The following is a 21,034-nucleotide window of genomic DNA, read 5'->3' on the forward strand; positions in this document are numbered from 1 at the left end:
CTACTTTCTACTAGCCAACCAGCTTTGGAACTACAGGCCTGGAAAATGGCAGTCTGTCAGCCTCTGTAACAGTGCCAGGAAAAGTGGGAGACACCAGGTGACAGGAAGAGAAAATCCTGGGCCCAAAGCTGTCACAAATGGGCTTTTTATGAGACTAGCTGAGGAAGGCACGTGGCTTACCTGTTATCCTAGCTACTCAGGGGTTTGAGATCTGAGGATCCTGGTTTGAAGCCAGCCTGGGCAAAAACTCATTTCCAATTAACTACCAAAACAAAAAACAAAACCAGAAATGGAGCTGTGGCTCAAATTGCAGTGTCAGCCTTGAGCAAAAAAGGAACAATGTCCAGGCCTTGCGTTCAAGCCCCAGAATTTGTGCGTGTACACACACACACACTACTAACTAAAGACAGAACTATGGTATTTTAGGTCCTACCAGGCAACAGCACCTGTTTGGGACAGGGCAGAGAGCCTGACAGCCTGGTAGGGGGGAGGGTCCGAGCTTGGCCCCAAGCCCAAAGGAACAAGAGCCCAGGGCAGGCAGTGGCACTGTGGCTCAAGCAGTAGAGCACTTGCCTTGTGCTGAAGAGCTGAGGGACAGTGCTCAGGCCCAGAGTTCAAGCCTTATGACCAAAAAAAAAAAAAAAGACCCCAGGGCAGTATATACCTTCCTATAGCTCCAAGACCTGAGGCTGGAAGTGCTGGCTTCTCCTTACTCTTGGTTCCTGGTAGTGTTATTTGGTACTGATGAATTTGTGTTTAAAAAGGATGACCAGGGTCTAAGGCAGCCTGGAAGGAATGGGCTGGCCAGCCCAGGCCCTTGGTGCTTGTCAGGAGGACCAGGCAGCCAAACTGCAGCTTCAAGATGGGAAGCAGCCCAATCCAATTCCTTTTTTTTTTTTTTTTTTGCCAGTCATGGGGCCTGAACTCTGGGCCTGGACATTGTCCCTCAGCTCTTCAGCTCAAGGCTAGCACTCTACCACCTGAGCCACAAGCAACTTCCAGCTTTTTCTGTTTATGTGGTGCTGAGGAATCAAACCCAGGGCCTTATGCATGCAAGGGAAGCACTCTACCACTGAGCCAACTTCCCAGCCCGAATTCCAGTTTTTTTATTTTTGGGCTGGTCCTAGGGCTTGAACTCAGGACCTGAATGCTGCCCCTGAGCCTTTTTTTTTTTTGGGTCCGGTCATGGGGTCTGAACTCTGGGCCTGGGCACTGTCCCTCAGCTCTTCAGATCAAGGCCAGCACTCTACCACTTGAGCCACAGCGCCACTTCTGGCTTTTTTCTTTTTGCTTATGTGGTGCTGAGGAATCGAACCCAGGGCCTCAAGCATGCAAGGTAAGCACTCTACCACTGAGCCACCTTCCCAGCCCCCCCTGAGCCTTTTTGTGCTCAAAGCTAACATATCTACCACTTGAGCCACACTTCCAGCTTTTTCTGTGATTAACCAGAGATAAGTCTCATGGGATTAACTGGAGATAGCCTCTCTGGACGTTCTGGCCCTGTCTGGCTTAGAACCACAATCCTCAGCCTCCTGAGTAGCTAGGATTATAGGCATGAGCCACTAGCCCCTGGGCCAAGTCCAGTTTTATAGTATATAAAGAATATGAGTTTTTTGGTTCCCACAGGGCTCAGGTCAGGGGCCAGCTGAGGATCCTGTTAGGTGTACACCAGACCTGGGCCTGAGCCCCTACTTCTTTTTTTTTTTTTGTCGGTCATGGGGCCTGCACTCTGTCCCTCAGCTCTTCAGCTCAGTGCTAGTGCTCTACCACTTGAACCACAGTGCTACTTCCAATTTTTCTGCTTATGTAGTGCTGAGGAATCGAACCCAGGGCCTCATGCATGCAAAGCAAGCACTTTATCACTGGGACACCTTGCCAGCCCATGAGCCCCTACTTTGCTTCTCTTGGTTTTGGGTAACAAGAGACAGGGTTGATGGCTAGAATGAGTCTATAGCTGACAAATCTCATCAAAGGACCACAGTCCTTAAGGTCAGGAAAATGACAGGAACTGAGGATGGGAAGTGGAGGCAAAGGAAAAATCTGTTTCAGTTCTGGAGATCCTGGGTCCAGGAGGTTACCCACAGGGCTGTATTCTCCCAGAAAAAGCTTTTTTTTTTTTTTGGTCGGTCTAGGAGCTTGAACTCTAGGCCTGGGCACTGCCCCTGAGCTCTTCAGCTTAAGGCAAGCACTCTCCCACTGGAGCCACAGAGCCACTTCCAGTTTTCTGAGTGGTTTATTATAGATAAGAGTTTCATGGATTTTTCCTGCCTGGGCTGGCTTTGAACTGCAAATCCTCAGATCTCAGCCTCCTGAGTAGCTAAATTACAGTCTTGAGCTATGGGCACTGGGCCCAGACAAAACTTTTAAGGGGAGGAGTGAAACTTGAGCCTTCAAGAGCCAGTGATCTGATCAAGTTGGGGGGCTGGGACAGAGAGAGCTTAGGAAGTGTAAGGACGGTCTTGGGTTGTCTTAGATTTCCTGGAAGGAGACAGGAGGACTGTCCATGGCATGGGGGTACAGAGAAGGATTATGGGGTCAGGGCATGGATGAAAAGTTTAAAAGAATGAGAATTTGGGGAATGGGAAGAGTAAGTGCAGTTGTAGGGTCCCACAATCTACAATGTTTAATTTAAAAGCATTCCTCCTAGGGCTTGGTGGTACAGTGCCCAGCCAGCATGTGCAAACTCCTGGTTTTATCTGGGCACTGGTGGCTTGTGCCTTTAATTCTAGCAATATTAGAAGGCAGAAAACAGGATCACAGTCTGAAGCCAGCTGGGGCAGACAAATCTCAGATTGTGTGTGTGTGTCTACCTGTTGTACCTGGGGTTTAAACTCTGGGCCTGGCACTGTCCCTGAGCTTTTTTTCCTCAAGGATAGTGCTCTACCATTTGAGCCACAGCTCCGCTTCTGGCTCTTTTGCTAGCTAACTAGAGGTAGGAGTCTCAGACTTTCTTGCTTATGCTGACTTTGAACTGGGAGCTTCAGATCTCAGCCCCCAAACCTGCTAGGATTACAAGTGAGAGCCACCAGTACCTGGCACTAGAAATTCCTTTATCAAAGAAGTGATGGAGCCCCAGCCATAAACTAAAAAGCAGAGTATGAGACTTTTGGCTTGAGCCCCAATACTAGCTTGTTGACTCAGTACAAAAACAAAATAGCTGGGCAGGGTGGCTCAAGTCTGTAATTCTAGATACTCACAAGGTGGAGATAGGTTATATCATGGTTTTTGGTAAAAAAGTAAGACCTCATTTCCAGAGCTGGGTATGGTGGTAATTATGTCTGTGATCCCACTTATACAGAAAAAAGTAAATAGAAGGATCACAGTCCAGCTTAGCCTGAGCATAGCACAAGATCCTATTTGAAAAACAAAGACAAAAAGGCCTGGAGAGGGCTGGGAAGGTGGCTCAGTGGTAGAGTGCTTACCTTGCTTCCATGAGGCCCTGGGTTCAATTCCTCAGCACCACATAAGCAGAAAAAGCTGGAAGTGGCACTGTGGCTCAAGTGGTAGAGTGCTAGCCTTGAGCTGAAGAGCTGAGGGACAGCGCCTAAGCCCAGAGTTCAGGCCCCATGATGGACAAAAAAAAAAAGGCTGGAGATGTGGCTCAAGTAGTAACAAGCATGAAGCCCTGAGTTCAAACCCACAGTTTAAAAAAATGTATTTATCAATCTATATTAAAAATCAGTACAGCGCCTCCTGGTGGCTTTTAAAACAAACTACCTTATTGGTGGCCCAAATTGATATGACATCTGGACATAGTGGCAGGAGCCACTGCTGACCTGCCCTGAGGGGGGATTTGGAGGGTGGGTCTGGTCAGCTCCTTTGCTAAAGTGCTTGGTGCTAACCTAGACCAGGTTACTTCTCTCAGCCTTGACAAAGGAAGGCCTTTCAAAGCTAGCTTTGCACTGTGATCCCAGGTGGTCTTTCTTGTCACCCTTGTTCTAGCAGAGGCCCCAAGACTCCATCTGTGTCACTGCCACCTGCTAACCGGAGGAATACCAGGAGATCAGTTTGTTCAGCTGCTTCCTTTATTAGAAACAAGTGAGATGTACTGAGAACAACAATGCATTTGGTATTACCTCCCCAACCCTGGAAATGGATGCCCCCCTACAGCCAAAAGAAAAGCCAAGACAAAAAGGTGCAGCTTCCCCTCTCCCTGTCCCAAGGTGTGGCACCTGCTTGCCAATGTTTTTGAGTTTGTTTTTAAATGAAATTGTCCTAAATAGCCTCCAAGATGGTGTGTTGCAGGCCTGCCTGCAAAACTGAGGCCTGGGTGTCCTCTGGTTCTGAGGCAGGTAAGACCAGGCCGTGGGTTACCCTAAACACTCCTGACCTCTTTCTTTCTTCTGAACTGTCAAACTGTCCAGGGCCTTCAGGCCCTCAGGCTCACCAAGTGCTAGTCATCTTTAAGGAAAGAATTCAAGACCATAGAGACACCACCTCTGGGCTTCAGAGAGCTAGCAAGTAAGCAGGGAAGGGCAGATAAAAGGAATTTGCAGGCAAGCCTGAAACTTCCCATTGAAAAACAGGAGTTGGAGTGCTTGCCCCGAGCCAGCCTTCAGACACCTGCATCTTTGGAAACATGCATGCGTGGGGAAAACAAGTCTTATGTAGGCCTCATTCCAGACCGAGGTCTCTTCTCTACCTGGCTCTCTCCCTACAGACTAGGAAAATGGACTCACTTCAGAGGACAGGATGGTCTTTGGAACTCAGCAGCAAAGACTGTGTGGCAGAGAATGGGGGCCAGGCCCGAGAGGCCTTCTCACAGTAGCTGCTAGGAGCCAGTTGGCTGGGAGGTCTTAGGATCCTGCCTTGTTTGGTTGAAGTCAGTTTTGAGGCCTCCATACTACACAGCTCCTGCAAGGTAGCCCTGAATGCCACGATGGTGCTCTCTGGCCCCAAATTCCAGAAGGGGCTGAGTGAAGAAGCCAGAGAAGGTCAGGATAAAAAAGAAGCTCCCGAGCCGACTCCTGCAGACCTGGCTGGCCCTCACACAAGGAAATAAGAGTCCCAGGGGCAGGCTGCCTGACTTTGGGGAAGAGACAGTTGCCAGAAGATGTTTCTTTTAGAGCAGCCATCCCATGACCAGAGCCAACCAAATTAGAGCTCGTTCCAGAGAATATTTTAGAGACAAATGAAGCCTGAACCTGGCTCAGAAGTGATCAAGTTTCAGGTCCCGCCTAAGGTAGGAAAGACTAAAGCACTTGTTCTTTGATGTCTTAGAGGCCTGAGCAGATTGAGCACTCTGGCCCTTGGGGCACCAAGTCTGAAGTCTCAGACTCTGACTCCTGTCTGGAACTCTGCTGGAACTCTGTGCATCTTGCCGAGAACAGCAGCTTCTTTGGTCTGGGTATCTTGGAGTCAAAGGTCAGCCACCTTCACTGGTGCCTGTAGTTTTCAGCACAGGACAGTGGGGAGAAACAAGGCCTCCAAGACCCTGTGATGAGAATCCACCCCATAAGAGCTGCTGCCTCTAGCAGCAGTCTGCAGAAAGCGGGAAGCTTTCCATGGAGCTACAGCCCCATCCCACATACACAATTTCCTCAAGCTTTGGAGACTGCAGAATCAACCTCTGGCAAACCACACCAGAATCTATAGCCGGAAGCAAATCCTGGTTGGCCTGTAGAGTGTGGCTTCCATTTGTGGGATGAAGCTGAGCCTGACTCCTGGCTAAGTATTTCTTCCCCTTCAAGAAGCCAAAAGGTGAAACAGAAAGGAAACTCCATACCACACACTGAGATGACACACATCATGTTGTCCCCCAGGGGTTTTCTCCTAGAGCAGGCTGATGTGGCTGGCAGATAGTTCACAGCCTGAACCTGATCCTCCCAGGCCACTTGGCTGAATACCATTGAAGAATGCCGACATGGGCCACCATGTGATCAGAGGCTCAGTTACTTCTGGAGAAATTGGCAGCATCCATACCCATCACTACCACCACAAAAATTCACAAAATATCATCAGTGAAAACCAGACTTAGACAATGGCAATGTTGCCAAGTCCCCACTTCTTGCTGTCACTGTGGCTTTGTGTCCTAGAATGGAGACACAGAGAGGAGTAGAGCAAGAGATGGCTGATGGGCTAGAAGGCACAGGCCAGGCGCTGGGGCTGGAAGGGCCTGGGTATCAGCCTATGTCATCTCTGCCTAGCCACCCTGGGGAGAGCAGGGTGCTAAGTAGGGCTTGCACTGATGTGGTCTTCACAAGGTTCCAGATGCTACAAGGAGGTTCAAGGTCCTCTTCAAACTGCCAGTCACTCTGGGCAGTAGAAAGGCAAATTCTCACAGAGGACACATTCCTGTAAGGTTGGCAACAGCTGGCTTAAGAGCCCTTTTAAGTCACTTGGCAGGATGACCTCCCAGAGGGAGCAGGCCTCAGGGGTGGAAAAGGAACTTATTTGATTAATGAAATCTGCTTCCATGATTGTCCCCACTGCTCAGTCTCAGAGTGCAGAAAAGGGCTGAGCCCTGCAGGAAGAGCCTTGCCAAGGATCAGCCCCACCCAGGGGCTCCACCTTTCATCCTGAGAGATCTGAGCCCTCTCCCAAGGTGGCAGAGTCCTTCCTCTTCCCTCCCCAATTAAAGCCAGTTCATCCAGCTGATTCCAAAGGGGAACCGGAGGAAGTGCCCTCCCGAAAAAAGCTAATGCCTGCTTCTGAAGGAACAGTGAACTGTGCCAGTATGTCTGTCCACCACTGCCTTTAGGTTCTAATTCTGAGGAATGACTGGATTCAGCTTCTCATTAGAGATCAAACCTCCTTGTACATTTGGAACATGAAAGATATTTAAAATATTTATATATATAATATATATATACTTTTATTATTCACCCGTTAACTCCATAATATGCCAATCACGAGCTAGTTTTCAGCAGTTACATTCCCTTGATCACGGCTGCATGAGGATGTGATTAATTAGAAAACAGGGAGAACCAGAGACATGGCCAGAGGTGACATCACGCAGCCTACGCCATTGTAATACAATTGTCAAGTTCGATGGCGGTTTGGTAAAGCCGGTTCAGTTCTGTTCCCTTTGCCAGGGATTCTCACGTTTGTGAAAAGTTGGACCAACAAGTGGTGGGGTTCCATTTCCTGGTTTGAATTTTCAGTGGCTTTATCCAGAATCTCACTGGTGATTGGTTACTGTAACACCAGTCCAACCTAGGAGAGCCAATGGGAGAGTTGAGTTGTCAGCTTCTAGGATTCTCCTGCCTCCCCACCCGGGCGTGAGGTCCACTGAACTCACAAAACAACCCTCTTGCTGTGGGAAGGCTTATACTGAGCCCAGCAGGCCTCTGACCTCATCTCTACACCAGGTTTATACTTTTCCTGGTCCTTCAAGGAAAGCAATGGCAGCATCTCAAGGATATAAGGCCAAAGGACAGCATTCCATAAATGTCTATAAATGGGGATATGATACCCATATCCCCAGGCTGTTCTAAGGAGCTGGAAGATGAAGGGCTAAGAAGGAACATGCTGCACTGAGGGCGGCAGCCCAGGACAGAAAAGACAGATCCATAGACTCCAGACTTCTAGTTTCTTCAGGCAGTGTAGAATGTTCTGTCACAGCCAAACAGGTGGCTCTCAGTTGGTGGGAAAAAGAACCAGAGACAAGCTTCCTAATTCTGTGAGGCTTGAGGGCCTGGGCCTTTGCCATCCTCACCCACTGCAGAGAGGGGAATCACGTGCAGGTCATTGTCCAAGGGCCCAAACACCAGGGCCCAGACCAATGCTGCATCCCAGACCCATGGCTTTTTTTTTTTTGCCAGTCCTAGGGCTTGAACTCTGGGCCTGGATGCTGTTCCTGAGCTCCTTTGCTCAAGGCTAACACTCTACCACTTGGGCCACAGCTCCACTTCTGGCTTTTTCTATGATTAATTGCAAAGTCTCATAGACTTTTCTGCCCAGGCTAGTTTTGAACCTCTATCCTCAGATCTTAGCTTCCTGAGTAGGTGGGATTACAAGCATGAGCCACTGGGTATTTTTGCTGGAGATTCCAGCTCTCTGGCAAGCCTAACTTCTGGCTGCACCACTCATACCTTCTCAGCCCCCATGCTGGGACACTTCCAATTGTACAGGTAATACTGCAAGTTGCCATCCCCTATGCCGAACTTGAGCTTCTCCAGGAACGTTTTGTTCTCCATGAGATCCAGTGCATTAAACACATCAAACCCTTTCTGCAGGGCAACAGAAGAAAGAACAGGTGAAAACAGAAAAAGACCATGTCCTACCTCTCTGTTGTCATGCCATTGGTGACCTGACTCTCAGATTCTTGGTGTACTCCTTACTCTCCTAGCTTTTTTTTTTTTTGTCAGACGTGGGGCTTGACCTCTGGGCCTGGATGCTATCCCTGAGCTCTTCAGGCAAGCTCTCTACCACTTGAGCCTCAGGGCCACTTACTGTTTTCTGGTGGTTTACTGGAGATAAGAGTCTCACGGACTTTTCTGCCTGGGCTGGCTTTGAACTGTGATCCTCAGATATCAGCCTCCTGAGTAGCTAGGATTACAGGCATGAGCCACCGGTGCCCGGCTTCTCCTAGCTTTTAGTTTGGGGCTGAAAACTCCTGGGACCGTGCCTAAGATCAGGAGGATGAGGGGCTGTGAGCAGGGGTCTATCGGAAGATGTGCTTACCACTGCTCCCTTCCCTCATCTTTTATCACTGAGACCCTCTGGCCTGCTTCTTACCATTTTGGCGAGAACAAGGGCGTCGCTCATGAGGTCTAGAAGAGGGGTCTGGGTATGAACATTGTAGAAAGAATAAGCAGCTTTTAGACTCTTGTGGGTTGGATGGTTCATGATGGTGGAGGGAAGTGTATAAAAGCTCAGGAAATCTGTCACCTCACCGTTAGCATTCTGAAGGGAAGACAATAAAGGCATTGTCACACATGCACAATGAGTGTAGACCAGAAGCACCATGATCTCCTACACATCACCCCCAAGCAGCTTTGCTCTCTAGCTGAATGATGGAAACTGGAACCAGACATGCAGGGAGCGGAAATACTCTGGCTGAGGGCACTTGAGGACGGAGCTGGACTGGGCTCTGCACTAAGCTAGTCCTCTTTCTGGCTGAGCATTGCCAGGCACCTCTTCTAATGGTTCTCATGGCCCAGACTGGATCTCCCATGTGGGACACACAGAGCAGCAAAGACTCACCTAGACAAACAAGTTCTTCTATTCTTCTGTTAGGGGCCAGGAGGCTCAAGCCAGGCCAAAGTTTTCACCAAACATAACCTATAATGCCCTGCCTTTTAGATGACCAAACACAGAAGGACCAAGAAGCCTAGAGTGCCAACACTGGGTACTGAGGAGCCTAGGTGCTTCAGGGGGCCACCTCTCTAGGAACCATTCCTTGACTTACCTCTACCACAAAAGTGTCAATGATGTTCTCCTGGGGGTAGAACCAGTGCTCTACCTCCTCCTGGCTCATAACTGGCGTGAGGTGAAACTGCTTCAAGTACCTGGTGAGCAGCTGGTGCACTACTGGAATGTCCTTTTTTTCCATTGGTCGCAGCCCAGCTGTCTTGGGAGTCTGGAAAACAGAAAAGAAGGTGTCAGAGGTAGATCTGCCCGTCACTCTGATCTGTCCTCCCAGACCCTCAAGAGAGAATCTTTGGTCATCCTCAGCATTTTCCCCAGTACCTTGGGCATAGACTCAGCTTGATCCAGCCTCTACAGCTCTTTTGGCCCTTTCTCTCATCAGCATGGCTGCCATCCAGGCTGAAGCTGTTGGATCAATCTCTCTCATCTATGTGACCCAGGCTGTCCTCACATGGGCCCTTGAGCCCTCCCTGTTTTACTCCCCATGAAACACAAGAGCCTCTACCCTCCAGACCAGTTGGTCTTTCCGGCAATACCTTCCATTTGCCTAACTGTAGTTCTCAACTGGGAGGATGTTGTCACCCAAGAGCAATTTAGCACCATCTGAAGACATTTCTGCTGCTTACAACTAGAGGAGGAGTACTACTGGCATCAAGCAGGTAGAAGATAGGGTTGCTGTTAAGCATCTTACAAGGTAGGCCTGTCCTCATGACAAAATATGTTGGCAGCATCATGACTGAGAGAAATCCTGCCTGCTTCCAGGATGTGTCTGAGACTTCCCATTATCCCCTGGGCATATCCTAAGCCTCTTGGAGGGCTGGGAAGGTGGCTCAGTGGTAGAGTGCTTCCCTTGCATGCATGAGGCCCTGGGTTTGATTCCTCAGCACCACAAAAACAGAAAAAGGCTGGAAGTGGTGCTGTGGCTCAAGTGGTAGAGTGCTAGCCTTGAGCTGAAAAGCTGAGGGACAGTGCCTAGCCCCAGAGTTCAAGCCCACGACCGGCAAAAAGAAAGAAAGAAAGAAAGAGAGAGAGAAAGAAAGAAAGACACCGGCAAAAAGAAAGAAAGAAGGAAGGAAGGAAGCAAGCAAGCAAGCAAGCAAGCAAGCAAGCAAACCAGCCTCCTGGAATAATCAGAGCCTCCTCACACTGAGAAGTAGCTGCCTTCCTACATTCAGGTCCCTCTACTCTACATATCACATCCCAGAGAGACTGCAGCACTGGCAGTGCCCCTGGCAGGACACTGCAGCCAGATGAATTCAAAAGAAAGGCACCCAGCTCCCAGGATTTCAATTAAATCAATCACCACCCCCTTACACACACTGGCCTTCTCTCTCTCTCTCTCTCTCTCTCTCGATGGTACTGGGGTTTAAACTCAGGACCTCTGGACCTTTGGCTTGCTAGTACTACTTGAGCCATACCTCCAGCCCTCCCCCCATCTTTTTTTCATTTTTTAGATAGGGCTTCTGTTTTCCTTTCTGTATCTGCTGGAGTTACAGGCATGTATAATAACCACACCCTGCACCAATTGTTGCTTTTTCTTAAAAAAAAAAAAAAAAAGATTCCATGGAAGGAAACCACATGATCCCATTGAGCAAATACTAGGATTTATCATCCCAGAGGTGGACAAAGGTAGGGCTGTGCCAAATGGAAAACAGTGCAGTCATTGTTGATATGTTTGTCACTGCCTGACAAAACTCTTTCTCAGGGCAGGGATTGTTTTTAAAACGTCAGTTCTGGACTTCTAACCTATAAAATTTCTTAGTAGTCAGGTGCACCACAGGAAATGCACACCTGTAAATCTAGCTCCATAGGAGGCTGAGATCTGAGGATCACAGTTCAAAGGCAGCCAGGGAAGGAAAGCGGTTGAGACTCTTATCCTAATTAACTACCAGAAAATGGGAAGTAGAGCTGTGGCTCAAGAGGTAGAGCGCTTGCCTTGAGTTACAGAGCTCAGGGATAGTGCCCAGGCCCAGAGTTCAAGCCCCATGACCAACAAAAATAAAATAAAATAAAATAGGATCTGGGAATGTGGCTTACTGGTAGAGTGATTGCCTAATATGCATGAAGCCCTGGGTTTGATTCCTCAGTACCACATAAGCAGAAAAAGCTGGAAGTAGCACTGTGGCACAAGTGGTAGAATGCTAGCCTTGAGCAAAAGAAGCTCAGAGGCAGTGCCCAGGCCCTGAGTTCAAGCCCTAGGACTGACAAAAAGAAAAGAATAAAAATCCTTACGAACCCGGATCTCTTCAGGGAATACTTAAGTGCCTTATCCTATATGGCAGCCACACAGTGACACCTCAAATTATGGGCTGAAAACGCAGCCACAGTAGGCTCTCCACATCAAAACAGATCTAGAGCATTTCAACATGGCTCTTTGCCTGCCTGAAACATAGGGCACACTGGCCATTGTAACACAGGGGAGAAAACACCTACTAAGGCTTGAACTCAGGACCTGCACTGTCCTTTAGCTTTTTAGCTCAAAGCTGGAGGGCTACCACTTGAGCCATAGCTTTGTGGAAGTTAGAGATAAGAGCTGCTTGGACTCTGCTCAGGCTGCTGGGTGTGTGTGTGTGTGTATACACACTAGTCCTGAGGCTTAAACTCAGAGCCTGAATGCTGTTCTGAGCCTCTTTATGCTCAAGGCTAGCAGTCTACTACTTGAGCCACACCTTCATTTCTGGCTTTTTTGGGGGTAGTTAACTGGAGATAAGTCTTGTGGACTTTCTATTTGGGCTGGCTAAGATCTCAGCCTCCAGAGTAGCTAGGATCATGGGCATGAGCCACCAGTGCCTAGTTCTCTCAACCCTTTGGGTTTTGTTTTGAGATACAGTATACCATGTAGCCCTGGTCTAGAATTCTCAATCCTCTCGGCCTCACCCTCCCAAGCACTGGAATTCCAGTCATACACAACCACAGCCAGTTTCCCAAATCTGTTTTTGGCAATTTGTAAACGTGCTGTTGCATTCTCCAGATGGGACTCTAATGACCCCAATCCAGTGGCAGATTAGCCCCATGCTGGGGTAAGCAGGTGGCCAGGGGCAGCTCTGGGCACTACAGCCCTCTGTATTGCACAGCAGGTGGTGGTTGGTCACTGTGAGGACAGCAGAGTAGAAGTGCTCCAAGGCAAGAGAAGGGGTTTCCCACTCCCCACTTCAGGGTCCTGAAGCTAGGCACAGCCGGACAACAGGAATACTTGTTGCTTTGGGAAACAGACTGAGAACAAGAACAGAAAACCAGCTTGTTGCAGACTACCAGTTCCTCAGTGTCCAAGCGGGGGGATTAGGATTAGAAATGTGGGCTTTTCTCACAAGCTTAGGCCACATGGAACAGGTTCAGGTTCACTGGGCTCTTGGATGTATTTGATAAGTCCATGTGTGAAGATTCAGTTAGTGGATTCATCTTTCCTACTTATGCCTGGCAGGCTAATATTAGAGAACAGGGGTTTCTTTGAGCTTATCAACAGATGGCAGAGAAACAAGCCCAGGCAGACTCAGCAGAATCAAGAAAAATCAAACTAAAATAAACAGGAAAAAAAAGAATCTGGAGACTATAGGCTAGCTCACCAGTCAGGTAAGCATGGCACTTCCCCACCCTCTGCCCTGCTCCTTCCTGCTGAGACTGGGTTTTCTGTTTCTGTCTGCCCCTACTCCCCGCCTAGCAGCACCACTGGCCTCTGGCAGTCGGTAGAGCTTCATGGTGCGCTGCATGGTCATATTTCTGCTCAGGTGGGAGAACTTCACTTCAATCAGCTTCCGTGGATTTAGGGACCGATGCCAGTACCTGTGGAGACATAAAGGTCCTGTCTGTCTTCAGATAATGTGGGCTGCTAGAGAGGACAGTGGCAAGGATGGCCAGCAGGTGGCGTGAGAGACACATCAGGGCTTGCTTGGATTCTGGCATCTACCCTGCCCCTTCCAGGGTGAATGCAGAGCTGCTTTTCTGATTTTCCCCCCGCCCCGGCTATTTTCCTTTCTCAATTTCAAAAGCCATTCCCTTATTACAGAAGTTATCTGGTGAGTGCATACTTTCACTGGGAATCAAGTCAGTGGGAAGACTGACAGTCATGCCAAAAGATTGGCAGATCTGCTTACCCTCCTCCTTCCTCCTCTTCTGCATTCACCTGGTGTTTTTATTTTCCAGTTTTCTAGGCAAAGATTTTATTCAATTATTTCCAAAAACTTTCTAAGACAGAGGTTGTCATTAGATCACATGGAGATCAGACAAACTCTGACTCACACAATATTCAAAACATATTTGAGCTAACTACTTAAAACTTTAGGACATTTTCTGTCAAAACCCAGGTTTTGCTCCCTGCTCCCATCTCTATTTTTTCCCCACCAGTCAAGGGGCTTGAACTCTGAGCCTGGGCGCTGACTCTCAGCGTTTCAGCTCAAGGATAGCACTCTACCACTTGAGCCACAGCACCACTTCTGGTTTTCTAAGTGGTTTATTGGAGATAAGAGACTCATGGTCTTTCCTTTCCAGGCTGGTTTTGAACCTTGATCCTCAGATCACAGTCTCCTGAATAGCTAGGATTACCGGCATGAGCCACTGATGCCCAGCCTGCCCCCATCTCTAAATGGCAGTAACTTCAGGAGCTGAGAATGGCTAACTTCTTTCCAAGTCTGCTCCCTATCATGCTCCCCATCCACCAGCCCACCAGACACTAGCAACTAGAACTGGTCCAGTGCATATCTGGAGCAGAGGCGTAGGACTGCACCTTATGGTGACATTAACTCTGCAACTGGAACAGGACACCTGCATTTATAGGACCTGAACCAAGATTTTTACCTGCAGGTGCCAACAGGCTTTGGCAACACCACCCCGGCAGTGTAAACAGCCTGGAAAATGCCCTCCAGGTGGACCCTTCGGGTTATCTCTCGGATCAGCACTGGAGCCACCCTCTTGGAGCGTAGCTTCTTATGAACACACAGGAAGTTGATCTCCACCATCTTCTTCTCTCTGAGGAGTGAGGGGAAATGCCAATGACATCACAAATACTGGTAATGTCTTCCAGCATGTGGAGCTGAACTGGAAGGGGGAACTTCAGCACAAGTGTGCATTTAGATGCCACCTGCGCTCAGCAGTCAGTACTAGGCTCTCTCTCACTACTCTACCAGCTTCTGCCAGGCAGCCTTGCCTCCACATGGACCCCATTTACAAAGGGAAGTAGGGTGCTATAAATGCCTTTACCTGAAGGTACCATCAACTCTCTGTGAATCCCCAAGAGTGGACTGGGGAACCCTACCTGTAGCATTCAGGAAGCCAGCCCAGGAACCCAAGGATTTGGATTCCCACAAGAATCTACAGCTTGCCGGGTGCTGGTGGCTCCCGCTTGTAATTCTAGCTACTCAGGAGGCTGAGATCTGAGGATTGCAGTTCACAGCCAACCCAGGTAGGAAAGTCCTAGAGACTCTTTATCTCCAATAAACCACCAGAAAATCGGAAGTGGCTGTGACTCAAGTGGTAGAGCACTAGCCTTGAGCTGAAGAGCTCAGGGACAGCGCCCAGGCCAAGAGTTCAAGCCCCATACCAACACACAAAAAAAAAAAAAAGAAAAAAGAAAAAAAAAGAATCTACAGAATATAAACCCAGAAGACTGGCAGACAGCTGTGCTATTTCAAGGGAAAATGAACAACAGAGATCGAAGGCCCCAATGGACATCTGAATTTGGGTCACAATGGCTTTGATTTTTTTTTAATTTTTTTTTTTATTTTTTGGCCAGTCCTAGAACTTGCTCTCAGGGCCTATGCACTGCCCCTGAGCTTCTTTTTGCTTAAGGCTAGCATTCCACCACTTGAGCTACAGTGCCACTTACAGCTTTTTCTGTTTATGTAGTACTGAGGAATCAAACCCAGGACTTCATGCATACTAGGCAAAGACTTTACCACTAAGCCAAATTTCCAGCCCTGGCTTCAATTTTTGAAGCTGTTTATGAGCATGACGTGTGACTAGGCCAGGAGCACAGTAGTAGTGGGCCAGCACTTCCCAGCCCAGGTCACAGACAAACAACTAGTCACAAATGAGCAAGACATGCTGCTCATAGGAGTGAGGAGTTTGCTTTTCCAGTACTGGGCTCTTCCCTCTTCTTTTCATGAGGCTCATGTAGCTTACTGTTCCTCTCTCCCCAATGAAGTTGTGTACAGGGAAGTGCGGCAAGGATGCTTACGTGTCATAGATGTGGATATTTGCTGGGATGGCACTAATGAACCCAACCAGTTTCCGACTTGAGACCACTCGAACCCCACAGTGCCACTGGGGGAGCCATCCTGGAGGCCGGAGAGCCCTGGAAAAGATACAAGGGTTGGTGCTCTTTGTAGCAGCTGGATAGCTTTTTGGACTACAGAGCCATGTTTGGTTCAAGTCTGGCACTACCACTTCCCTAGAGATTAATAGCTTAATTCTCTTTAGGGCCAAGCCTTCCTGGAAACAAATGGAATCCTGCCATAGCCATTTCTCAATGCTCAGCCCACTTGGCCTTACTCACCAAAACAAGGCTGTCATACTGAGGATTTCATGCCTGATCCAATTCCTCTCTACTTTTCTCCCCGCTCCCTGCCCTGTGTGTGTGTGTGTGTGTGTGTCTGTGTGTGTGTGCTGATACTGAGGCTTGAACTCCAGGGCTCACACTCTATCAGCTTGCTTTCTCACAACTGGCACTCTACCACTTGAACCATGCCTTCAGCCTAGCATTGTGCTGGTTAACTGGAGATGCAATCTCATGGACTGTTCTGCCTTGGCTGGCTTCAAACTGTGATCCTGAGTCTTCAGCCTTCTGAATAGCTAAGATTTCTTTCTTTTTTTTTTTTTTGCCAGTCATGGGGCCTGAACTCTGGACCTGGACTCTGTCCCTCTGCTCTTCAGCTCAAGGCTAGTGCCCTACCCCTTGACCCACAGCACCACTTCTGGCTTTTTCTGCTTATGTGGTGCTGAGGAATCAAACTTAGGGCCTCATGCATGCAAGGCAAGCACTCTACCACTGAGCCACCTTCCCAGCCCTTCTTTCTTTAAAAAAAAAAAAAAAAAGTCTTTTGAGTCAGGTGCCAGTGGCTCATGCCTATAATCCAATCCTACCTACTCAGGAAGCAAAGATCTCTGAGGATTGTGGTTCAAAGCCATCCCAGGCAGAAAAGTCCATGATACTCTTATCTCCAATTAACCACCAGAAAACCAGAAGTGGTGCTGTGGCTCAAAGTGGTAGAACTCAACCTTAAGCAGAAGAACTGAAGGACAGCACCCAGGCCTCAAGTTCAAGCCCTATGACCAACAACAAAAAAAATCCTCTTGTGACTGGATCTTACCACATAATCTAGGCTGGCCTTAAACTTGTGATTCACCTGTCTCTGTCTCTCAAATAAAAGCATGTATCCCATACCTGGCTCTTTATGTTCATTTTGATTCAAGGAGCCCAGTGGGTCTTGTGATTGGGAGCTCCTTCTCCAGGCATCTTTCTGCCTGTCTATTCTGCTTTTCCTTCCCTTTTTAGGTAGGCTTCTTTATTTCAGTTCCAAATCTCTATCTTCCTACATTGTTTTTTTCTTTTGATGTAACTGGGGACTGAACCCAGAGTCTCATGCCTATAAAGTAAGCCTTCTATCACTGAGCTATCCAGCCCTTTTAAAATATTTTTTGATACAGCATCTTGGTAAGCTGGCCAGGCTGGCCTTGAACTTCTTCCTCAGACTACTAGCCAGCTGGGATTACAGGCTGGATATCACCCTATCCAGCTTTTCCTGGAAGTTAAACATGACTCAAGTAGGCAGACAGCTTAGCCAGGCAAGGCTACTTGCACACAAATGAGCACACTAAGAAACTGGATTTAAAATGACCCTTCTGCCGGGCACTGGTGGCTCACACCTGTAATCCTAGTTATAAAAGAGGCTGAGATCTAAGGATCACAGTTAAAGCTTGCGGGCAGGAAAATCCATGAGGCTCTTATCTCCAATTAAACACACCAAAAGCCAGAAGTGAAGCTATAGCTCAAGTGGTAAAAACAGCTCAGGGACAGTACCCAGGGCCTGAGATCAAGCCCCTGAACTGGCACAAAACAAAACAAAACAAACACAAGAAATAAATTTCTAGCCAGGCATCATAGTGGTATATAGCTGTGACCCCAGCTACTTAGGAGGAGTAGGAGGTAGGAGAATCACAGTCCAAAGTCGGCCCAGGCAAAAGCCAAAAACCCTATCAAAAAAAAAAAGCAAAAAGAAGGGAGAAGGGGGGCGTTGTGTAGCTTAAGTGGAAGAGCACTCGCCTAGCAAGCATGTGGTGCTGAGTTCAATCCCCAGTACCACAAAAGAAAAAAAAAAGCCAGAAACTTCTAGTGTTTATAAAGTAAAAATAAAATAATAGTAAAAGAAAGCCCTTTCAACTCACCACAAAAGAAACTCTGGGGAATAATCAAAGCGGAACATATTGTCATCATCTTCCACATAGTTCTCATTCAGGAGGGTGTAGAGCTCCTTCAGCTGTAGAGAAATAAGGAGCTCACTGAGAGGCGGCAGACCAACTCCAATATCCTGCGGCTCCATGTTACAGAAGGGCAAGGTAACCTACCAAACTCCCCTGAATTTCATAAATTCTCTTCACTCCAGGCATGTTGGGGATTTTTTTTGGGAAACAAACTCCCTTAGTTGTAAAGCAAAACTAATTCCTAAAGGGTACACTCTAGACTTCACACAGAGTGGTAGACCAAGAATGTCATCTAACAAACCAACTACTATATTATTCTGATTCATCACCAAGAGGGAGCTACTGGTTTCTACTGTTTTTTCCCCCTGTGGTACTGGGTCAGTTAAGGGCATCAATTTGCTAGGCAGGTGTGTTCTATCACTTGTGACATGTGATTTTTGGGTTGGTCAAGGAATTGTTTTCAGGAGAATCGTTGCTACTTTCAATTATACTTTTTGTTTGTTTTATTGTGCCAGGCCTGGAGCTTGAACTCAGGACCTAGGCATTGTCCCTGAGCTTTTTTGTTTAAGGCTAGTGCACTTGAGCCATAGAGCTGTAATTCTGGCTTTTTTGGTAGTTTAGTGGAGATAAGAGTCTCACAGAATTTCTTTCCCAGGCTGGATTTGAACCGTAGTTCTCAAATCTCAGCCTCCTGAGTAGCTAGGATTATAGGTGTGAGCCACTTGTGCCTAGCTATATTTGGTTTTGAATCATATGACCCAAAGATATTTTGGCATTTTTTCCCAACGTTCTGAGCTATTTCCAACTGCTGGCTTGTTTGCTATTAAAATCCAAGTGGTCCAGGGAACAGTGGCTCACATCTGTAGTTTTAGCTACTATGGAGGCTGAGACCTGAAGATCATTGTTTGAAGCCAGTTCAGGTAGGAAAGTCTGTGAATCTTATCTCCAATTAAGCATTAAAAAAAAAAAAAAAGCCAGAAGTGAAGCTATAGCTCAAGAGGTAGAGCACCAGCCTTGAGCAAAAGAACTAAACAAGAGTGTGAGGTTCAGAGTTTAAGTCCCAGTTCTGGCACACACACACACAAAAGGAATGAATAAACAAATGAGCAAAAATGTATCCTACTGAGGCTAGCTTTCAATGTGCCAGATGCTAAGAGGTCCAATGCTATTTCTGTGGAGTCCTGAGCAGGCTTCAGGCATTCTGTTTATCCCACTTGGCTCAACTCTTAAGAGTCCTGGGAAGGGGTCTAGAGCCTACAGACCCCTGTCTACTCACCACACCACGGTCTCCCAGGTCCAAGGCATCCCAGGTGAAGCCTTGGGGTAGGGTGTAGGGTTCTTGGCGGATGTTGTCTTTGTCAGGCTCCACGGGACCATGAGTATTTACTACTTCACCTAGAAGAAGAACACAGCCATAAGCCTTACTCTCTCTCTCCCTCTTTCTTTCTCTTTCTCTCTCACTTCCTCCTGGAGGTGGGGGAGGAAAGGAGAAAGGTAGGGCTAAGCTCAAAGACTGACCAGGGCAAAATTCTTCTTGTCCCTAGGAGCCCTGCATCTGAAGAACATTCTGTACTTGGCAATGGCAAATCTACTCTCTGGCCACCCTCTGCCCCTAACGGCCAGTGCATGGCAAAAACTCAGAACAACCACTAGGATCTAAGGTGACTCATTTTTGGAAATCCTTTTAAATCTCCCTTGGGTTCCTGAATGACAAACATTTATCTTTGCTAATCGGGCTTCCTGCCTCTTATTTAGTATAAGGAGGGCTGCCATGTCTTAGCCCAGGACCCCTGGTGTGAGGGGATTTGTAAGGAGTTGTAACAAGGCTGCCTTTGTGTCAACAGCAACAACAATGCACTGCATCCATTCCTGAGCCAGAGAGATGATGGCTTCTAGGTGCCAGGCTCAATCCTGGCCCTGCAGCCTGGGCTTCGGGAAGTGTGGGCCAGCTAACTGTTCTGCCAGCTCTGGCTTTGTGTTTAGAGTCCTACAAGTGCTTTTAGGCTGAATCACCAAGTCTGCCCAAGTGGCCTGGAAGCTTCCTCGAACACAACAGCTCCACCCTGGCCTGCACAATCTTCCTCTTTGCCAGAGCATGGAAAGGCTGGAAAGGAAGAACGGGAGGAACTGAAACTAGATGAGGATGAAGAAGACACCGAGGCCAGTCCTGAAGGGCCTGTACTCCAGGACTAGACTTTATCCTTAGAGCTGTGGTATAATCTTATTGGGGCTGGAGTGGGGAAGAGGGAGGCAGTGTGGGGGTAGGGGTGGGGGAGGAGAAAGGCTTGACAACTTCAGAGTTGCATTTTACGAAGAGTATCACTGTTCATGCCTGACATTACCAACAAACTTCTTTCTTTTCTTCTCTCTTTTAGTCTTTAGACAGCTGTCACTAAGTACCCAGACTGACCTGGAACTTGCCTCAGCCTCCCAAGCTACTGCAATTATAGACATGAAAATTTATACAATGTTCTGATGGCAAGTTTTTGCCTATTTATTTATTCATTCATTCATTATTTGGTTATGGGGCTTGAACTCAGGGCCTGCGTAGAGCTTTTTCACTTAAGGTGAGCACTCTACCACTATGGAGCCACAGCTCCATTTCTGGTTTTCTGGTGGTTAATGGGAGATAAGAGTCTAATGGATTTTCCTGCCTGGGCTGGTTTTGAACCACAATCCTCAGATCAGCCTCCTGAGTAGCTAGGATTACAGGGATGAACCACGGGCAGATGCAGCTCATCATGTTTCTATGGAAGAACAACAATATTGACATCCTGGCACTTACTTACATTTGGTGTTGGAATATGTTTTTGTAAAACATTCTCACTTCCCCAGCCATGAGGAAAAAAAGAGTTGATCCCTAGTGAGTCTAGAACCACCATGCAACCACTCCTGAAACTTCCTGTCAACTTCAATCTCTGAGGTTAGCTATCAAGTTAGCTGTGGCTCAGGCAACAGGCATCTCCACTATGCCCAATCCTTTTTGGAATCAATTTGCAAGTTCTAGATGTCTCATTCCTTTAGAAGCTTATTATAGCCAGGTGCCAGTGGCTCAGACCTATAACCTTAGCTACTCAGGAAGCTGAGGCCTGGAGGATCATAGCTTAAAGCCAGCCCAGGTAGAAAAGTTCATGGGATTCCATCTCCAAAAGAACCAGCAAAGAGTTGGGCTGAAAGTATATGGCTCAAGTAGTAAAGCAGTCATCTTGAGCAAGCAAGCTGAGTGAATTAAAGGCCCTGAATTCAAGTCCTGGTATCAGCAAAAAAAAGTGTATAATAGCTTTTTTTAAAGACTCAATGAAAGCTACTT

At 47.7% G+C, this 21,034-nt stretch overlaps 1 protein-coding gene across 1 annotated transcript in view; it reads right to left on the bottom strand.

Moving 5' to 3' along the window:
- Positions 1-4,007: 4,007 nt before the first annotated feature.
- Nmt1 (N-myristoyltransferase 1) overlaps positions 4,008-21,034 on the bottom strand; it is a 64,087-nt gene continuing 47,060 nt past the window's right edge. Inside the window, exons 4-12 of the mRNA XM_013031994.1 lie at positions 19,001-19,119; positions 17,689-17,780; positions 15,482-15,598; positions 14,104-14,274; positions 12,984-13,092; positions 9,353-9,523; positions 8,680-8,847; positions 8,034-8,171; positions 4,008-7,155 (exon numbers count right to left, since the gene is read on the bottom strand). Of these exons, the coding sequence (XP_012887448.1) occupies positions 7,135-7,155; positions 8,034-8,171; positions 8,680-8,847; positions 9,353-9,523; positions 12,984-13,092; positions 14,104-14,274; positions 15,482-15,598; positions 17,689-17,780; positions 19,001-19,119 (1,106 nt within the window). The 3' untranslated portion in view covers positions 4,008-7,134. The remainder of the gene's footprint in view (positions 7,156-8,033; positions 8,172-8,679; positions 8,848-9,352; positions 9,524-12,983; positions 13,093-14,103; positions 14,275-15,481; positions 15,599-17,688; positions 17,781-19,000; positions 19,120-21,034) is intronic.

Source organism: Dipodomys ordii, unplaced genomic scaffold, assembly GCF_000151885.1.
Source record: "Dipodomys ordii isolate 6190 unplaced genomic scaffold, Dord_2.0 Scaffold147, whole genome shotgun sequence".
NCBI lineage: Eukaryota > Metazoa > Chordata > Mammalia > Rodentia > Heteromyidae > Dipodomys > Dipodomys ordii.